Source organism: Urocampus carinirostris, chromosome 9 (assembly GCF_059441175.1).
Source record: "Urocampus carinirostris isolate Australia breed hairy pipefish chromosome 9, RoL_Ucar_1.0, whole genome shotgun sequence".
Lineage (NCBI taxonomy): Eukaryota > Metazoa > Chordata > Actinopteri > Syngnathiformes > Syngnathidae > Urocampus > Urocampus carinirostris.
This window is the reverse complement of record NC_142357.1, coordinates 34,931,216-34,950,754: the sequence shown is the minus strand read 5'-3', so window position 1 is coordinate 34,950,754 and position 19,539 is coordinate 34,931,216. Positions and strand designations below refer to the sequence as shown.

Here is a 19,539-nt window from a genome sequence, read left to right as displayed (position 1 = left end):
GAGAGCCCCAAGTGAGAGAGAGTTCCCAGAATTTCTAGGATGATGGGATCCGACGCAGAGCTGAAGTCCAGGATGAGCAACCTGACAGTTCTTACTATGTTCTGTTCTGCATTTTTATTGCGCTTTTCAAAACTATGAAGCTTTACAATGTGCTTCACACTTTTCCCTTTTACACACTAACTAAACCATAGCAGCGTCAGCCACGCAAGGCAACTACCTGATATCGGGGGCATTAGGAATTCAGTGTCTTGCCCAAAGACACTTTGACTTATAACACGCAGGAGCCGGGAATCGAACCTGTGACCCCTTCATCCCAAGACGAGTTATCCACCTCCTGAGCCTATGCCGCCCCGAATATATACTTACGTATAAATACTTGTAAAGAAAAAATAATAATTAGGCATAACTTTTGGTGTGGCGTGACTAAAACTGGTGGAATAATCTTGCAGATGGTTACTGAGGTGATATGTCCTTGTTTCAGTCATTATCTTTAATGTTAGTTAAATATGGATCGTTTATGGCCATGCAAGTTAGCGAAGATAGCAAATGTTGTGCCCTTTTGATAACGCCAAGCTTACTATCCATGGATATCTTCCTCTTGCCTCCTCTTTTAGCATTACATTATGTCTTTGGACCCAGAGTTATCCTATTAGAGTGAGTTACGCGACTGGACGGGAAAACGAGTGAGAAATGGAGCATCGTTGAAGGAAGTTCAGCCAGTAGCATGTCGGCGTCTTCGTCATGCAAACAAGCAACAACTTACTGTTGATGCCCGGGGAAAAATAATGTCACGAGGGGCCACAGAAATCCCATACCATGTTGTAAAGTAAAAACATTGCATAGTAGGGACAGTGTATCCCAATCATCCTGTTTTGATATACTATGTAGTAGTTTGGATAAAAGGATAGTAGGATGGGGCAGCACGGCGGCGCAGTGGTTAGCGCGTGTGCAGCACAGTTCTAAGGTCTTGGGAACCTCCTGTGTGGGTTCAAATCCAGCTACCGGACTTCCTGTGCAGAGTTTGTATGTTCTCCCCACTCCAGTCTCCTCCCACATTCCAAAGACATGCATTTCAGGTGGATTGGCCGGTCCAAATTGTCCCTAGGTGTGAATGAGGGAGTTGTCTGTCCCTGTGTGCCATGCGATTGGCTGGCGGCCAGTTCGGGGTGTCCCCTGCCCACTGCCCGATGATTGCTGGGATGGGCTCCAGCGCCCCTGCGGCTCTACTGAGGATAAGCGGTGCAGCTAATGAGATGAGATGAGATTGTGGGATGTTTGGACACGTTTTAAGGGATGGGCAGGGCACCTGTATGATGCGGCAGGGGTAAACCAGTGAAAGCTGTCGGGCCCTGTGTGTTGTGTCACCCTGACCCGAGTGACATAGCTACTTTCTCTTGTCTCGGTTCATCTGGAGGGACAAAAGCATGAGCAACTTGGGTGCCGAAGTGCTTAACTTGTCTGGGTGTTTGGGCATTTGGGTTCGCCATGGTCCAAAAATGTTTGTGTGTGTTTTTTGCTTTATTTTCCCCCTTTTTACTTTCTTTGTATTTGTATGTGTTTGGCCTGCTATCGGTCACCCCTCTTGAGGGATATGACCAAGGTAGGTAGATAGATGGATACGTAGTTTGCTAGTTAGCCATTTATAGCTAACCCTACTAAATGTGTTATGGTAGAGTTTATGTGTGACTGCCCCCAAAGCCGAGGGACAAATATATATTTAAGAGACTTGTTTGGAGTATTTGCGGATAGTCAAATGATTTAGAAATACTGTAATTGTTGTTTTTACGTAACATTGATACTGATCACTACATTTTTTTCCTGTTTTATCCTCAGATGAGTTCGGTGAAGCTGCTTCGGCCTCGCCTGAACGGCATTCTTTTCAAGCTGACGTTCGAGGAGCAGGTGAACAACATCCGGCCGGACATCATGAACGTGACGTTCGCCTGCGAGGAAGTGAAGAAAAGCGAAGGATTCCGAAAGCTGCTGGAGCTCGTGCTGCTGGTCGGCAACTACATGAACGCCGGATCCAGGAACGCGCAGACCTTCGGATTCAACATCAGCTTCCTCTGCAAGGTAACGTGGATTTCAGAACACTTCACACATTCAAACAGAGAGTAATGACAAAAATAAATACATAATAATAATAATCACTTCAAGACACAATGCCACACCATTCCTTATTTTTATTTGTTATTTTTTATTGCTCAGGTGATCTTGTTTTTTTTGTTTTTTTTGTGGTTTTTGTATATATATATATATATATATATATATTTTTTTTTTTTTTTTTTTAAACAGTGAATCATATGTGCCAATTACTTTATGTATTGCATGCATTTTTTTATTTATTCATGTTTGAATTTAGTTTTGTATGATTATTATTATTATTTATTCAGTATACATATTGTTATTATTACTAGTATTATTCAAGACAGCTCATAGTTTGGGGGTTGCCATCTTACCAGCAATTTATTCATACCCCAGAGCATATTGTTTATCATTTGTGGCTTTTTGATCATTTCGATTTTAAGAAACGACTTAAAACAAACTAATTTGGGTTAAATGTCACCTGGAAATTTTCAAAAACGGTCTCTTGTAAGGCTTTTCCTGTTACCCTGAAATGACTGGATTTTATAGATTTATATTTACAATTAAAACAATTTCCTTGTTACCTTTACTAATGTATATACATTTATTTATACTATATTTGATAGTATTTATATTTTTCTATACATTTTATATTGATTTTCCTGATTTTTCTTTTCATACCCTGCATTAATGGCTCATTTTCCCAGCGTCAATTTCCGCCACTTAAATATATTGCCTTTTATTTTCCTTTGATTAAGTTTTGTTTTATTTATTTATTTATTTATTTTGGGGGATGTATGTGCATTTTTAATTTTATTTTTTTATTGATTCATGTTATTGTATATACTGTTTTACTTGTATTTTTTCACATGCAAATTGTCTATTTATTTATTTAATTATTTTATTAGGACATTTTTCGAATACTTTGACTTTGCATTTTTGCATTTTAGTGTTAAAAATAGTTGCTATTTTTACTTTATTCTTTTTTTTTTTTGGGAAAATGTAAATGCATTACCTTCACCTACTTAGCACAGTTGCAATATAATCCCCTGAACAAAACAATCATTTTTTTAATGAAATGAATACCTCGTATGTACCCATATATTCCAACCATCCATTATCTGCACCGCCTATTCTCAGTAGGTCCGCTGGGGTGCTGGAGCCCATCCTAGCTATCTCCGGGCAGTGGGCAGGGGACACCCTCAACTGGTTGCCAGCCAGTCGCACTCAGGGAAAGACAACTCGGTCTCTCATTCACATCGAGGGACAATTTGGACCGACCAATTAACCTAACCTGCATGTTTTTCTATTGTGGGAGGAAACCGGAGTGCCCGGAGGAAACTCACGCAAACATGGGGAGAACATGCAAACTCTGCACAGGAAGGATGGTTGCGGGATTTGATCACATGACCTCAGAACTCTGCTGTGGACGCGATAACCACTCAGCTGCCGTGACGCCCCTAACTGTACAGTACATATGTTTATTTTAGATATGTGACACAAATGGCCATTTTTGTATTAATACATTTATGTATTTTCTGATTATGTATTATTATTATAATTATTATAATATATTTATGTTTTAGAAAAGAGCAGACAATCCAGTTATCAGTTCCCTCACAGATACCTGTAAATACAACTGAAACCAATACCTGTTATCACTAACTAGCGACTACTACATTTTATATTTTCATTTTCTGCACTATGGAATATTTCAAAATAAAAGTGATCAATGCAAAAGTGAAGCACTCGTTTAAACATGAAAGGTTTTCCCGAGTCAAGAGTCAAGGTTTGCCCTCATGTGAGTGAATTTGCTTCATGCTGTCACAGTTCTTTAATTAAAACGGAGTGAAGGGTGACTCCCCCCACTGCGGACCGAGGCAGGGAAAGTCACGGTGGACTCAAAATCAACCTTAAATTCACACCGGGGCCGACCGAGTCCCCATTAAAATGCCCTCGTTTCATCTAGATTAAGTTCACTTCGAAGGAATCTGTGTCACGTGAAAAAAAATACCATTACCTCCACGAAAAAGCCTGGTTAAATCAGACTGGGGATGCATAAGCATGATTCATTTGCAGTCTGGATAGTGAAAGGTAAATATATTCGGGGGTTAGTATTTTTTGACGTTTGAGTTATTTAAACCCTTGGGCATATTGTGTTCCAGTTGGGGATTTTTGATGAGTTTGATGTTCATTCTGAAAAGAAAGGACTTATAACAAATAAGGAAGACGTGACATTTCACCTGAGAAATCCCAATCTTAGATATACCCAAAATAAATCAAAATATGCCTGTAACCGAAAAATATGGACGGTTGCCCAAAGATAGCTGGGATGGGCTCCAGCATCCCCGCGACCCTACTGATGATATGCGGTGCAGATAATCAGGGATCAGAATTTTCCGCGGATCCGCGGATTTCCGCTGTTTTTGAACCCCAAAGGCATTCCGACTTTTTCACTTTTTCTCTTGCGTAGCAAACAAATTCAAAATCCGACTGTCTCACTCTTTCCTTTATTGCTCTGGCGCACCCTGGCGGCCGTTAGAAAAATTGGCCGCATTGTCGCACAAGCTGCAGGGACTGAACTGCATTTGAACTTATCTTGCAGTATTTTATTATTTTGTTATTTTATTTTGGACGCTGGCTATTTCAGCTGAAAATGAAAATCTCCATTAGATCCCTGGATAATGGATGGATAAATGGATGGATGGATAAAGGAATAGAGAAATAAATGGAGAAATAAAGAGACACATAGAGAAAGAAATAGAGGAATAAAGGGTGATATAAATAGAGGCAAATAAATAGATATAAAAGAAAGAAAAAATAAACAAATACATATATACAAACGATCTTTATTAATGAACACTGCACGTGTTACTAACATATAGTAATCTGAGTTGGAATACAAACAACTAAATGTGTTTATTTATGTATTTATGTATTTGTTTTATTGTTTTAATGTATTTTATTTTATTTTACTTATTTCTTTTCATACATCTATTTACATATCTATGTATCTGTATGTCTATTTATTTATTTACTTATTTATGTATTTTTATTTTTATTTTTTTATTTTTTATGTGTTTATGTATGTATTTATTTATTATGTATTTATTATGTATTTATTTGTTTATTTATTGTTTTATATTATTTTTTTATTTTTTGTTTATGTATTTATTTATTTGTTTATTTCTATATTTTTACAACCAAATGGCTGTGGATGAGTGTAGCATGAGAATCTTAGCTGGAACACAGGTAAAACAATATTTTCCAGCCTCACCTGGTACCTTGTCAAATTTAATCACAATATGACAAACTCAATATTGTATTTTACACATTGTTCTAAGGCTGGGTATAAGCATTTCCAAAGGTGGCCATTTGGAAACGTAAAGTTTACAGCTAGAAAATATATGCTACTATGTATTGAACGTTGGCCATTTTTTTAGACGTTTTGAAAGAGTGGTAAATGTTTGACTTCTCTTTCCAGAAGTCAGTCACTGTTTGTGCACACTTGTATGATGGTAGGTTAAAATTAATCATGAGTTTGCACGTTTATTTTTGGGTCTAAGTTGAAGCACGTACTACCACTACATAGCGATGGATACAACTGTTGGATACACTATATATATATAGTGGGCTCAGATGATAAAATTAAGTTGAATTTGACAAAAGTCATGAGGCTTTCTATAAAATTAAGAACAGAATGCATCTAATCCTGGCAATATAAGCAATCGTCATTTCCATGTGTACAATAGTACATTATTTATTCTAAGCATAATAAAAACAAATGTAAGACCCATTAATTAATCATTATTTTTTTATCAGTCGTTAATTCATATTCAAATGTAAATTAAACAAATGTCGATATAATACAGTATTGTTAGTTTTGTCCATGTTACCTTATTGCTTTTATCGACCATAGAGGGCAATAATAACATACAAAAAAAAAAAAAAAAAAAAAAAAAAAACATAGATATAAATATGCATTAATTACAAATGCAATACATATAAACATTTAATAAATAAATAAATCAATTAAAAATAGATATCAACACATATAAATAAGTGCATTCAAATCAATTCACAAGGACCCTAAAATATAAATGTATGATTTACATAACATATTAAAAACTATATCAAAATGTAATTCCTGATTTTGCAAGAACATTATATTGCTTATGACTGAAAATGTTAAACGATTCATCATTCATCAACTTTATTATCGCACATAAAGCCATGAGGCAGATCTTACGATCGCCCATCCTTTGCATACACGGCAAAGTGCTAGGGAGGAGAGCAAGAATTGCGACTACTACATGAAAAAAAATCATGTAGAAAATTTAATATATAATAATGATTACAGCCCCATACCATTTTACCAACCTAACTTGTGATTCACATATTTTTTAGGCCAATTGCAGGCTTTCTTTTACCCCTCTTCAGCCTAGATGAGGATGGAAATACTAAAAAGGACCCGCCTCCTTTACCTTTAAATAACTTCAGCCAACAGTGACGAGTTCTAGTCAATGTTCCCTGTAATTTTCCTTACGGGTCTGAGCGTTCACACAAAGTCGGTGAGCAACACTTGAAACAACAGTGAGCAACCATAATCCCAAGTGTGGCAAAATAATTAATTGTCCAAAACTTGACATCAAGTTACATTTTGCTGAGTTTCCGGGCAATGCAGAATTATCATTCTCTTTTGAATGAATTGACTCATGTACTATTGCGAAGGTTGTACGGCCTACAAACGTCGTTTGTTCTTACAATTCTTTCACAAGATATCCATTTCTTTTTATTTCCTGATATATTTTATCGCATCATATTAACATTTTTGGGGGCTTATTTAGTCGGTTGTAAGATACAGAACTGTTCTTAATCACATTTTTTAGTGGAAGTACAATGTTGGCAACAAGATTCACTTGATATAATTGGAAATTATTTGAATGCCACACAAACTTTTTCTTCTTTTTTCCGTGTTTTTTTTCTACTTTTTTTAAAAATTCCTTGAAAAAAAATCTCATTGTGTTTATTTTTCCCGACCTGTTACTTTTTTCTTTACTAGTCTTTACTTTTTCTCTTGCGCTTCTCTCAGTGTTGTCTCGTGGGCCGGATTCAATCCCTTGACACCTATGATTTAGACCTTGAAAACCATCAAAAAGGGCAATATGATCATCATTTTTTTTTTATTATTATTTTTTTCACGTTAGACAAGAAATGCGTAGGTGTCCCTTTTAATGGCCTCAGGGGTCTGATTGGCCAATTATTGATTACCAAGAACAGAGGGGTCAGAAAAAAATAACAAAATAATAAAAAAAAAGTCTTTCTTCCTAGACTCAATCAGATGAATTGACCCCTAGGCGGCAATTCCGGGTTACCTAATGAGCTCATCGGGGATGACGGTGAGTGTTTCTCGAACATTTCCTCCCGAATTAAAACACGGGTGTCATATTACGGCAACGTCGGGTACAAAAAAAGAGGCATTTACCATAAATTCCAGGTATATAGAGCGCACCTAATTATAAGCCGCACCCACAACATTTTAAGAGGAAAACCGATTTTGTACTTACACATGCTGCACCTGTGTATAAGACGCATGCGCCCACATAAAAAAATGTAACACTAACAGAAAATTAACCCAAACCCGACTTTAAGTCCCGCGATTGAAACTAAATATCCTTCATTAAAGTACACATTCCAAAAATCACAGCCGGCAAAATGAGCGGAAAATGATACCGGTACTTAAGGTTTGATGCAGACCTGCAGAGTCCGGGTCCCGTTGAAAGTAATCCAAGGAAAAAAGTGTATATTTCCAAAGGTAAGGGTGGGAAAAATATATATCCACTATTGTCCGCCGCGTCCACAATCAGGTCTGTTCGTTCCTCACGTTTACCGGTCCCCACTTGGCCAATAATTGATTACCCCGCGTTTGTTCCGCCCCTCCTTTTTCACTTGCCCCTGCAAAACATATCAGAATAAGTGTCTAAATAAATACAAATAAATACATTACAAAAATATACAGTTGCAAATACATGTTATACATGGGTTACACATATTTACAAAGAAAGACGGTACACCAAGAGCGTTTTCAAAGCTTTAATAATAATAATATAGCTTCGACAGGGAAGTTAATGGTAGCAACACTCGAGCGCCGCTACCGGCCGTTAGAAAAATTACATAAATTGGCCGCATCACTGAATAAGCCGCAGGGTTGAAAGTTTGGGAAAAAAGTAGCGGCTTATAGTCCGGAATTTACGGTAAATAAGACGGATAGTGACAAACTGCAGCACTAATGCAACATATTGGCGGGATGGATGAAAACATCTGCGCCATGACTCCAAAACATCCCTGGCGGACCCAGGAAATAACAGGCAACATTAGATAACAATTTGCCGGCGCCGCTTAATAATTAAAGACGCGGAACAGATTTGTGTTCGATTCCATTCGAGGCAGAACAGACTCCAAGGCCGCCCTCGCTGTCTGCTCGCTTTTGTTGGAGGGGGATGCTCCGCCGGGGCCGGGCTTGAAATGAGAGGGGGAGTAAGGAGGGCGGTTACACAATAGAATAGAATAGAATTTACCTTTATTGTCATTGTTACACCATGGGTTGAATATATTGTGACAACGGAATTGGACGTGGCACTCCAGGTCCACATTTTACAGTGAGGACAAAGAAAACAAAGAGATAAAGGTACAAAGAAGATGTTTGTACTGTCCTTGTTGCATAGGCTTTTTTTTTTCCTCCGGAGGGGGGTGTTTGAGAGGGTGAGGGACAGACAGAGATGGCCGGATCCAACTCAATTTTTGATCTTACTGTGAACACGGTCCTGTGTTTTGTTTTGTTTTTTCCCTAATTGCTCAGTCCACAAATTGAATGAATTTGGCAAGTACAGTCCTTAAGCATGCCCGATTAAAGATGTATCTTCATAGGCGGTATGAAGTAAAGTTAGACAATTGTAAGAGTGTGGTTGTTTTACACAAAAAAAACAATAATTGCATAACATACAATATAATATGCAATAATAAATTGAGCATTTTTTATTTCATTATTTATCTCTTTCTTTTTCTATGTCTTTATCTCTCCATCTCTCTATTTTTCTCTCATTCTCCCTGTCTCTATCTTTCTCGCTCATGTTACATCTCTCTCACTTTTTTTTTCGGTCTTTCCTAATTTATTTATCTCTGTGTCCTTTCCTACTTTCTATCTTTCTTCATTTCTTTCTTTCTATGTTTCTTCTTAATTTTCTTTGTTTCTTTATGTCTCATGTTCTTTCATTCCTTCTGTTCTTCTTTTTCACTTTCTTTCTTTCTTTGTTTTTCTTTTTTTTTTTTTTCTTTCTTGATTTTTTTTCTTTATTTCTTTATCTCTCTTTTTATCAATTTATTTATTTACTTCATTTCCTTCTATCTCTCTTTCCTTTTATATCCCTTTCTGTTTTTCTCACTTTCTTTATCTCTACCTGTCTTTCTATTTCCCTTTCTTTATTTCTCTCTTTGTCTTTCTGGCTTTTTTATTTCTTTGTTTTCCATCTTTTTTCTTTCTTTCTTTTCTTTTTCTGTCTTTATTTCTCTCTCTCTCTTTATTTTTCTTTATTCTTTCTTTCATTCTTTCTTTCCGCATTTGTTTTTTTTATTTCTTTTTTTTGTTTATTTATTTCTTTCTGTATTTTTTCTTGTCTTCTGTATTTACATCTTTGTTTCTTTATTTATTTCTTTGTCTTTCTTTATTTATCTTTCTTTATACGACCCTTTATTTCTGTCTCTCTTTCTCTCCCTCTCTCTTTGTCTTTCTGGCTTTTTTATTTCTTTGTTTTCCATCTTTTTTCTTTCTTTCTTTCTTTTCTTTTTCTGTCTTTATTTCTCTCTCTCTCTTTATTTTTCTTTATTCTTTCTTTCATTCTTTCTTTCCGCATTTGTTTTTTTATTTCTTTTTTTGTTTATTTCTTTCTTTCTGTATTTTTTTCTTGTCTTCTGTATTTACATCTTTGTTTCTTTATTTATTTCTTTGTCTTTCTTTATTTATCTTTCTTTATACGACCCTTTATTTCTGTCTCTCTTTCTCTCCCTCTCTCTTTGTCTTTCTGGCTTTTTTATTTCTTTGTTTTCCATCTTTTTTCTTTCTTTCTTTCTTTTCTTTTTCTGTCTTTATTTCTCTCTCTCTCTTTATTTTTCTTTATTCTTTCTTTCATTCTTTCTTTCCGCATTTGTTTTTTTATTTCTTTTTTTGTTTATTTCTTTCTTTCTGTATTTTTTCTTGTCTTCTGTATTTACATCTTTGTTTCTTTATTTATTTCTTTGTCTTTCTTTATTTATCTTTCTTTATACGACCCTTTATTTCTGTCTCTCTTTCTCTCCCTCTCTTTTGTCTCTTTATTTATCCATGTATTTCTCTATTCCTTTATCCATCCTTCCAGCCATTCATTATCTGCACCGCTTATCCTCAGTAGGGTCGCGGGGGTGCTGGAGCCCATCCCAGCTGTCTTCGGGCAGTGGGCAGCTGCACCTGTCTGGGTTATTTTGCAAAAAAATAGGCCAACAGTAGGTGACATGTTTTTTCAAGAACTCAACAAATATATACATGGAAAAAAAATGACAACGTGAAATAATAAGTTGAACTCATCAGTGTCTATTAAAAAATCTCAAGTTGGATTGTTTTTTTTTTAAAACCAAATATAAACAACACTAATTATATATATTAAAAAAATAAATAACTCATCCTAAAAATAGGTGTTTTGATGGATTACATTCATACATTTTTGTTGAAAACTTATCAAATACATTGTTGTTGTTTTTATTTGATTTGTTTTATTTAACACATACTTGTTGAAAGTACATTTGGCCAACGCCAAAATAAAATGTCAATTCGATTTGAAAAATCTTTGCCAACACAAAGTGAGGACAATTATTGAGCATTTTCTTTGGGTCTCGTTAAAAGTGCCCTGAGTAACCCACGCAGACACAGGGAGAACATGCAAACTCCACACAGGAGGTTAGATCCCATGACCTCCCACTGTTACGCCATGCTGCCCTATATAGGAATATATATATATATAGAGATAGATAGAGAGAGAGAGAGAAAGAGAAAGAGAGAGAGAGAGAGAGAGAGAGAGAGAGAGAGAGAGAGAGAGAGAGAGAGAGAGAGAGAGAGAGAGAGAGAGAGAGAGAGAGCGAGCTTAAATTATCATAAGCAATGACAGCAATACAAACAATGTTTTTAATTTTCTCTGTTTATTTCTTTGTTCCTGTGTGTAGCTCCGAGACACCAAATCGATCGCGCAGAACACAACGCTGCTTCATTTTTTGGCGGAGAAATGTGACGAGGCCTACCCGGAGATTTTGAGTTTTCCAGAGGAACTTGAGCACGTGGAGAGTGCCAGCAAAGGTAGGCTAAGATTTGGACTCATCTATATCTAGCGTTTCAGTTTATTGCATATTTCCTGAAGAAGGAATATGTTTTTAACGTGTCATAATACCCAGGCTGCTGTTTTGGTTAGCAATGGAACTGAAATTATTTTGGCAGAGTTATATGCTAATGTCAAGGTTTTACAGGTATATGAGAGGTCCTCATATATGAATGGAATTATTTCTTAATGTGTATTCTGTCGATCCATTTTTTTTTTCCCTAACATAAGACGTTTATTTTCTATGAGAGAAAATCGGAGAGGTACAAAGATGATGTGCTCCTTTCAGAATTAAACTTCAGAGAGGAAAGAAAACGGTATTACTGTAGTGCTTTTTTCCGCCGCGTGGCGCTGTGAGAGTTCACCCAGCATACCCCAAAGAAATAATCCGCCTTCCTCTTCCTAGTTGATGTGTAAACATATATACTGTATCTCCTGCGCGCTAAGGACTTTGACATTTTTTAATGTTTAATACCTCGTGCATCCATTCAATATGGTTGGTGTTAAGAAGAGGCAAGCCGTTTCTTTTGAAATGAAAGTGGAATAAGAAAGATTGATGCGGTTGAGAAAATGTTTGGATCACTTTTTTTCGGTCACTTTTTAAAACAGAGGAGGAAGTCACATACCATTTGAAGCACATTTTCTGAAAGTAAGTTAAACTCAACTATATCTATCTTTATAAAGCACATTGTTTTCTGTAGCACATGTATGTATTCATCTTTGTTTTTATGTATTTTACATGAAGTACAAACAATTAAATTCTAAAATGTGGAGTTTTTTTGTTTTGGTTTTTGTTTTTTAGCTAGCTATCAGGCTACCTTTTTAGCTTTGCAGCTAGTTATCCATCTCCCTACTGTGCTACAGATTTTACATTAATGCATGCTGTGTAGCTAATATTTTAACTTTTTTGCTAGTTATTAAGCTAAAATAAGGCCCCCTTTTTAGCTATCCATCTAGGTTTTTTGTTTTTTTGTTTTTTTTTGTATATCGAGCTACATAGTTGGATTTTCTCTCTCTTAATTATCTACATAGTTCTATTTTCGTTTATTTTTAACAGAAATAAGCTTGAAAAAAGGTTGGAGAACCCAGGGGAGTTTTTTTAGTGAATGCTTCTTCGAATCTGTATTTGTTTTAGTCATGCGTGTAATTAAAGAATGCACAAATAATCCTATATACATTTGAACATAATTTGATTTTTTTTTTGGGAGGTGGGTAGATCATTTCAACTTTTTGCTCGCATTTTTCAGCCCTACTCAAGATATTTCATCCTGGCTCCACTAAAGCTATTATTCTGGGAATCGAGTGGAATCATTGGTGTTTGTTTGTGTTACAAGAGTCGGGCTTGGGGCAAATATGCACGTTCTCATTAAATAATTCAAACATCGTAATTACTCATTTCATCTCCTTCAACTGATTGCATAGTTAAGTGGGGCAGACTGCTAGTGTGTCAGAGTGTCGGGTAGTTCTGAAGTATCAATGTCTATAGGCAGTTTTTGTGTTTTTTGTTTGGAGTAAATCGGCTTTAGAAATTGTATTGCAGCCAATGAGGTAATTAGAAGGCATGTTGCGATAATTCAAAGATGACGGATACTCCGGATTTCAGCGCGTTTCTCACATATTAATTTCAAACAATTTGCAAATTCTACTTTTAAATGCAAGTGTCTTACTCCGCGTCACTATATATGCGTTTGTAGCTTTCGATTAAAAGCATTACGGTGAAATTCATGGTTAAATACAGGTTATGCCATCCCCATCTTACTGATGTCTGTGTTTACAAAGTGAACTTATATATATATATATATATATATATATATATATATATATATATATATATATATATATATATATATATATATATATATATATATATATATATATTCTCCACTACAGTGACGATTACCCATTGCCCTCACCTGTGCCCGCTCGTTTGGCACCAGCTGTTGCTATTTGCCTGATAGTCTCCCCTCCTATTGGAACTCAGTGCTCTCATTCACTCGTTGTCGGTCTGTCAACGAACCACTGCACTTGCTAGGCAAGCATTTTGACTCTGTCCCGTCCTGTCCGGTATCTTGCTTGTGTAGCCTGCATCACATTTTATTATTTTTTATTAGTAGGAGTATTTTTTCTCCTTATATATATATATATATATATATATATATATATATATATATATATATATATATATATATATATATATATATATATATATATATATATATATATATATTCCCCACTATTGTAACGATTACCCATTGCCCTCACCTGTGCCCGCTCGTTTGGTTTGGCACCAGCTGCTGCTATTTTCCTGATTGTCTCCCCTTCTAAGGGACTCAGTGCTCTCATTCACTCCTTGTCGGTCCGTCAACGAACCTCTGCACTTGCAAGGCAAGCATTTTGACTCTGTGCCGTCCTGTCCGGTATCCTGCTCGTGTATCCTGTATTGATCCTGTGCCTCCCGTCCCGTCTGGTATCCTGCTCGTGTCCCCTATACACAGCTGATAAGTGAATGAGTTAAATATGCTATTTATATTGCCAGATTTTTTTTTGTTTTTGTTTTATTTCTTAATTCATATATGGTCCTTGTCGTGTGAAAAACATCACAACATTTTATTATTCTTATTATTAGCAGTATTATTTTCTTTCTCTCTCTCTCTCTCTCTCTCTCTCTCTCTCTCTCATTTCTCTATATATATAAAAATAAACGTATAGAGAAATGAGAGAGCGAGAGAGAGGGAGAGAGAGGGAGAGAGAGAGAGAGAGAGAGAGAGAGAGAGAGAGAGAGAGAGAGAGAGAGAGAATAATAATAATAATAATAATAATTTCCTTGTATTGTCATTCTGTGTAACAATGTACACAGAACGAAATGTCGATTGCACCTGACCCGTTGTAGCGAGCCGATGCAGCCGCAGCCAACAGAGGGCGCCGCCGACCACTTTTTAAGTCTTAGGAATGACTCGGCCGGGGCGCGAACCACCGACCTCCCAGTCTCAAAGCGGGCGCCTTACCATCTAGGCTACTGAGCTGGTATGCTTTTAGAATATATCATAATGTTTACGCTTTATGTCATGACAGAAACAAGCAGTGAACCCAAATGCGTAGCGTTTCACACAATGCTTTATTAAGGGATCGGGGAAGTCAGGGCGAGAGGAAAATACAGTGATTCGGTGATCGCTTGGCAGGAGGAGCAGTACGCCCTCGCGGTTAGTGGCAAGTCTGGTAGCCGGGACAGGAGAACCGGGACAAGAAAAAAAACGTGGTCGTGGATCAGAAGCAATTCAGGTAGCTGGGACAGGAGAACGAAGCGTGGTCGTGGATCAGAACCAAGTCAGGTTACCGGAGGTGATCAGGAAGCCAAGGACAGGGGATCGATACAGGAAACAGAGGACGGAATCAGGCAGGATGCAAGAACAGGTCTAAGTCAAAACGGGAGCCAGAGTTAAAAAGTGCTTGCCTTGCATGTGCGGAGGTTCACTAACGGATTGACAAATAGTGACCGAGGATAAGGTGTTTAAATAGGGAGAGGGATAATTCGGAAACAAGTGGCAGCTGGGGCTGAAAGAGTGAGCGCAGGGGAGGGCATTTAGCGGGGGAGTGACAGAATCATGACACCTTATTTATTTTATTTTTTTGTTGCTGCTAAATGTCTTTACACTACTTTTCATTGCAGTATTGTTCCAAGCCAGGTTTGTTGTTCTATTTTGTTTACACTAGTATCATAACTTGGGTCAGTATGTAGCACTATGGTGCAAATATGTTATCATGACAGTCTTATTTTTCTCTTTGATGACTTGATTACATGTTTACCCTGGAGTGTCATGTCTAATCATGACGCATACAATGTTTCGCCAATGATAATGAAGACAATGATATTCTATTGAATTCTAAATCATAGACATAAACACATACATGTAAAGACCCAGTAGCGAAAGTAGTTAAGTATAACATTGTTTTTCACATAATACACCATATTCTCATCTCATCTCCTCAGCCGTACCGCTTATCCTCATTAGGGTCGCGGGGGGGCTGGAGCCCATCCCAGCAATCATCGGGCAGTGGGCAGGGGACACCCTGAACTGGTTGCCAGCCAATCGCAGGGCACACGGGGACAGACAACTCGCTCGCTCATTCACACCTAGGGACAAATTGGACCGGCCAATTCACCTGAAATGCATGTTTTTTGGAATGTGGGAGGAAACCGGAGTGCCCGGAGGAAACCCACGCAAGCACGGGGAGAACATACAAACCCTGCACAGAAAGTCTGGAGCTGGATTTGAACCCACGCAGGAGGTTCCCATGACACGAACTGTGCCGCACAAGCGCTAACCACTGCCCCGCCGTGCTGCCCATAATACACCATATTCAAATATAAAAAAACAAAATATTTGCTGATTGCATTTTTTTAAATTATTGTTAATATCATTATTATTATCATCATTTTATTCATACATCTTTGTTTGTTTTTTTGTTTTTCGATTACTTATTTATGTATTTATTTATTTATTTATTTATTTATTTTATTTTATTTTATTTTATTTTTGGGGGAGGACAAACCAACATTATAGATACCCTAAAATGTTGTAGATTTTAGTTTTTCTTCTTGGATCAAGCAAATACATATTCAATATTGACATATTTATACATCGATTACCCTTTAAATACCTATTCAAGGAACCATTGAGATGAAAAAATAAAAAAAAAATAATATATATTTTCCTTTATCTTTTATTTATTTCCTTGTGGAAGCAACAATATGCTGAACTTTATAATACAAAATAGCACACTTGTTAATGTAACATTCAATCCCGAAGGTTCGATCTCATGACCTCAGAACTGTGCTGCAGACACGCTAACCACTCATCCGCCGCGCTGCTGCCATCGGCGTCAATGGATGTCAAAAGTAGTTCATTTATAAATTACAAAAGTACTTCATTTATAAATAGTTGATTCATTTTCCTCATGCTGAGGTATTCGGTTTTCCCTTGCTCTCGTGTGGGTTTTAGATCAGGGGAAGGTGTGATAATTGTCATGGTTGCCATTTCGCCCAATCGGCCGCGCCCGTGTGTGTCACGGTTGCCATGGCGCCCAATTGGCCCCGCCTGTGTGTCGCCAGCTGCAGCTTGTTGACAGATTGGCTCCCTGTCAGTATTTAAATTCTGTCTGTCCCCCTTTGTCGGTCCGTCTGCGAATCTCTGTTTTTACCCGGCAAGCCCTTTTTCGCCTGTTTTTGTCTCCTGTTACGATCTGTTTTGATATAGACCACGTCTGCTATCCCGTCCCATATTAGAACCTGTTTTGAAAACGACCACGTCTGTTCTCCCGTCCCAAATAACGATCCGTTTTTGTTCTCGACCACGTCACCTCTCCTCTCCTGGCTTTCGACTTTTTCCTTTCACCGCCATCGCTCGCCACGGAAGTCCCACTTCCGCGTTAAGAGCAGCCTGCTCCCCGCGACCAGCGATCACCGGATCGTGTGTGCAGCCGTTTCCCTTCTTCCCGATAAAACTGTGAGAAACGTCACGCGATTGGGTCCCGTTTCCGTTCTGGTCCTGACAATAATAATCTGTCATCTGTAATACTCTGTGGTTTGTGCAGCTCTCTGAGACTTCATGTGATTAGGGTTTATAAAAATAAACATGACTCGAAACATGCTGTTTACTTATCCTGACGGTGAATAACTAATGTTCTATTTGTATTTAATTGTTTCAGTTGTTTATCGGCCTATTCATAATGAAAACGGTCTTTATTGTCATTGTTTAAAACATAATGTGCTGTGTTTACACGATTAGACGAGGCACTCCAGGATAAACATATAATAAAAGACAGGGGAAAAAAAGAGGAGACGCATAGAAGGCTATCTAGCCATTATTTACAAAGCTTCATTGTATAAAATGGCTTCCCGATGCGCTTAAAACGATGCGAATAGCCAACGTTGATGAATAGTCATCGCCTCCTAACCATTTTATCGACTCCCGCCTTCCTCATTGCGGGATATTGAGACGGTAATCCAGCAACGTTAGGAGAGATGTTCCCTGTAATTTTCCTTACGGGTCTGAGCGTTCACACAAAATCGGTGAGCAACGCTTGAAACAACAGTGAGCAACAGCAATCCCAAGTGTGGCAAGATAATTAATTATCAAACATGTTCAAAACTTGACATTTTTGCTGAGTTTCCGGCAATGCAAAATTATTTTTCGCTTTGGCAACAAGATTGACATGGTATAATTGGAAATTATTTGAATGCAACACAAACTGTTTCTTCTTTTTCCCTGTTTTTTTCAATTGTTTTTAATTCCTTTAAAATAATCTCATTGTGTTTTTTTTTTTCCTAGCTATTACTTTTTTTTTTTTTTTTTTTTTTATATTTACTTATTTTCCTTTGTTTCTTTCTTTTCTTTTTTTTCCAGGCTTTTTTCTGATGATTTTTTTCTTTTTATTTTTTCTCTTCCTTTTGTTTCTTTTTTTCTCAGTTTTTCACTACTTTTTCATGTTGGTATTTTTTTCTTTTTTGTTCTATTCCCCCTTCCTTTAAGTCATTTTGTGCATAATTTTACACAATATTTGGTCATGTTGGGATGAACGAAGCAAAAACAACCTGAAGAGCCGTTTGGGACCCGGTTATTTTTAGTGAGCCGAGCCGAAGAAGCCGCTTCTCGAAAAACTCTACCTACTTTACTCAACTTGACTTCCAAATACCGCATTTAGAACACAACATCAGGGGAACCCGTGTATTTTTACCTTCATGCACTATAACTTTGACTTATTTCGCTTCTTAATTAGCAATATTGAGCCCTGATTTTTGCGAGCTGGCTAGATTTTCTTGTGCGCGGAAAAGCTCTGGGCAGTGCCCGCACATTCTCAGCGCACAAGAAAATCTTGCCAGCTCACAAAAATGAGGGCTCAAAATTGCTAATTAAGAAGCGAATTAAGTCAAAGTTACAGTGCATGAAGGTAAAAATACTGACACTGTGTTCTAAATGCGGTATTTTGAAGTCAAGGTCCAATTAGAACGTAGTTGAGTAAAGTCAGTTTTTCGAGAACCGGCTTATTCGGCTCGGCTCACTAAAGGAACCGGCTCTTTCGGGTCCTAAACGGCTCTTCAGGTTGTTTTTGCTTCTTTAATCCCAACATGACCAAATATTATATAAAATTAAACACAAAATAACTTCAAGAAGGGGGGAATAGAACAAAAAAGAAAACAATACCAAAATGAAAAAGTAGTGAAAAGCTGAGAAAAAAAGAAACAAAAGGAAGAGAAAAAGAAAAAAAGTAACAGCTAGGAGGAAATAAACACAATGAGATTTTTTTAAAGGAATTTTTAAAAAAGTAGAAAAAAAAAACACGGAAAAAGAAGAAAAAGTCTGTGTTGCATTCAAATAAGTTCCAATTATATCAAGTGAATCTTGTTGCCAACATTGTACTTCCACTAAAACATGAGATTAAAAACAGTTGTGTATGGTGCAACCGACTAAATAAGTCTCCAAAAATGTTAATATTATGCGACAAAATATACCAGGAAATAAAAAAATAGATATCTTGTGAAAGATGTTTGTAGGCCGTACAACCTTTGCAATAGTACATAAGTCAATTCATTCAAAAGAGAAAAATAATTTTCCATTGCCGAAAACTCAGCAAAATGTAACTTGATGTCAAGTTTTGGACATGTTGGATATTGATTTATAATAATAATAATAATAATTTCCTTTGTATTGTCATTCTTTGTCACAATGTACACAGAACGAAATGTCGATACACCTGACCCGTTGTAGCGAGCCGATGCAGCCGCAGCCAACAGAGGGCGCCGCCATTTTACCAATTAGGTATGACTCGGCCGAGGCGCGAACCAGCGACCTCCCAGTCTCAAAGCGGGCACACTACCATCTAGGCTACTGAGCTGGATAGTTGCCACACTTGGGATTGCTGTTGCTCACTGTTGTTTCAAGCGTTGCTCACCGACTTTGTGTAAACACTCAGACCCGTAGGGAAAATTAGAGGGAACATCGGTCAGGAGTCAATATTTTTATCCAGTGACCCCATCTTGGATATCAGTGGGCCAATC

General features: G+C 37.2%; 1 protein-coding gene across 1 annotated transcript in view; it reads left to right on the top strand.

Moving 5' to 3' along the window:
- Positions 1-19,539, top strand: part of LOC148360147 (protein diaphanous homolog 2-like) — a 151,592-nt gene that overhangs the window by 36,510 nt on the left and 95,543 nt on the right. The window contains exons 5-6 of the mRNA XM_088343855.1: positions 1,834-2,073; positions 11,335-11,464. Of these exons, the coding sequence (XP_088199981.1) occupies positions 1,834-2,073; positions 11,335-11,464 (370 nt within the window). The remainder of the gene's footprint in view (positions 1-1,833; positions 2,074-11,334; positions 11,465-19,539) is intronic.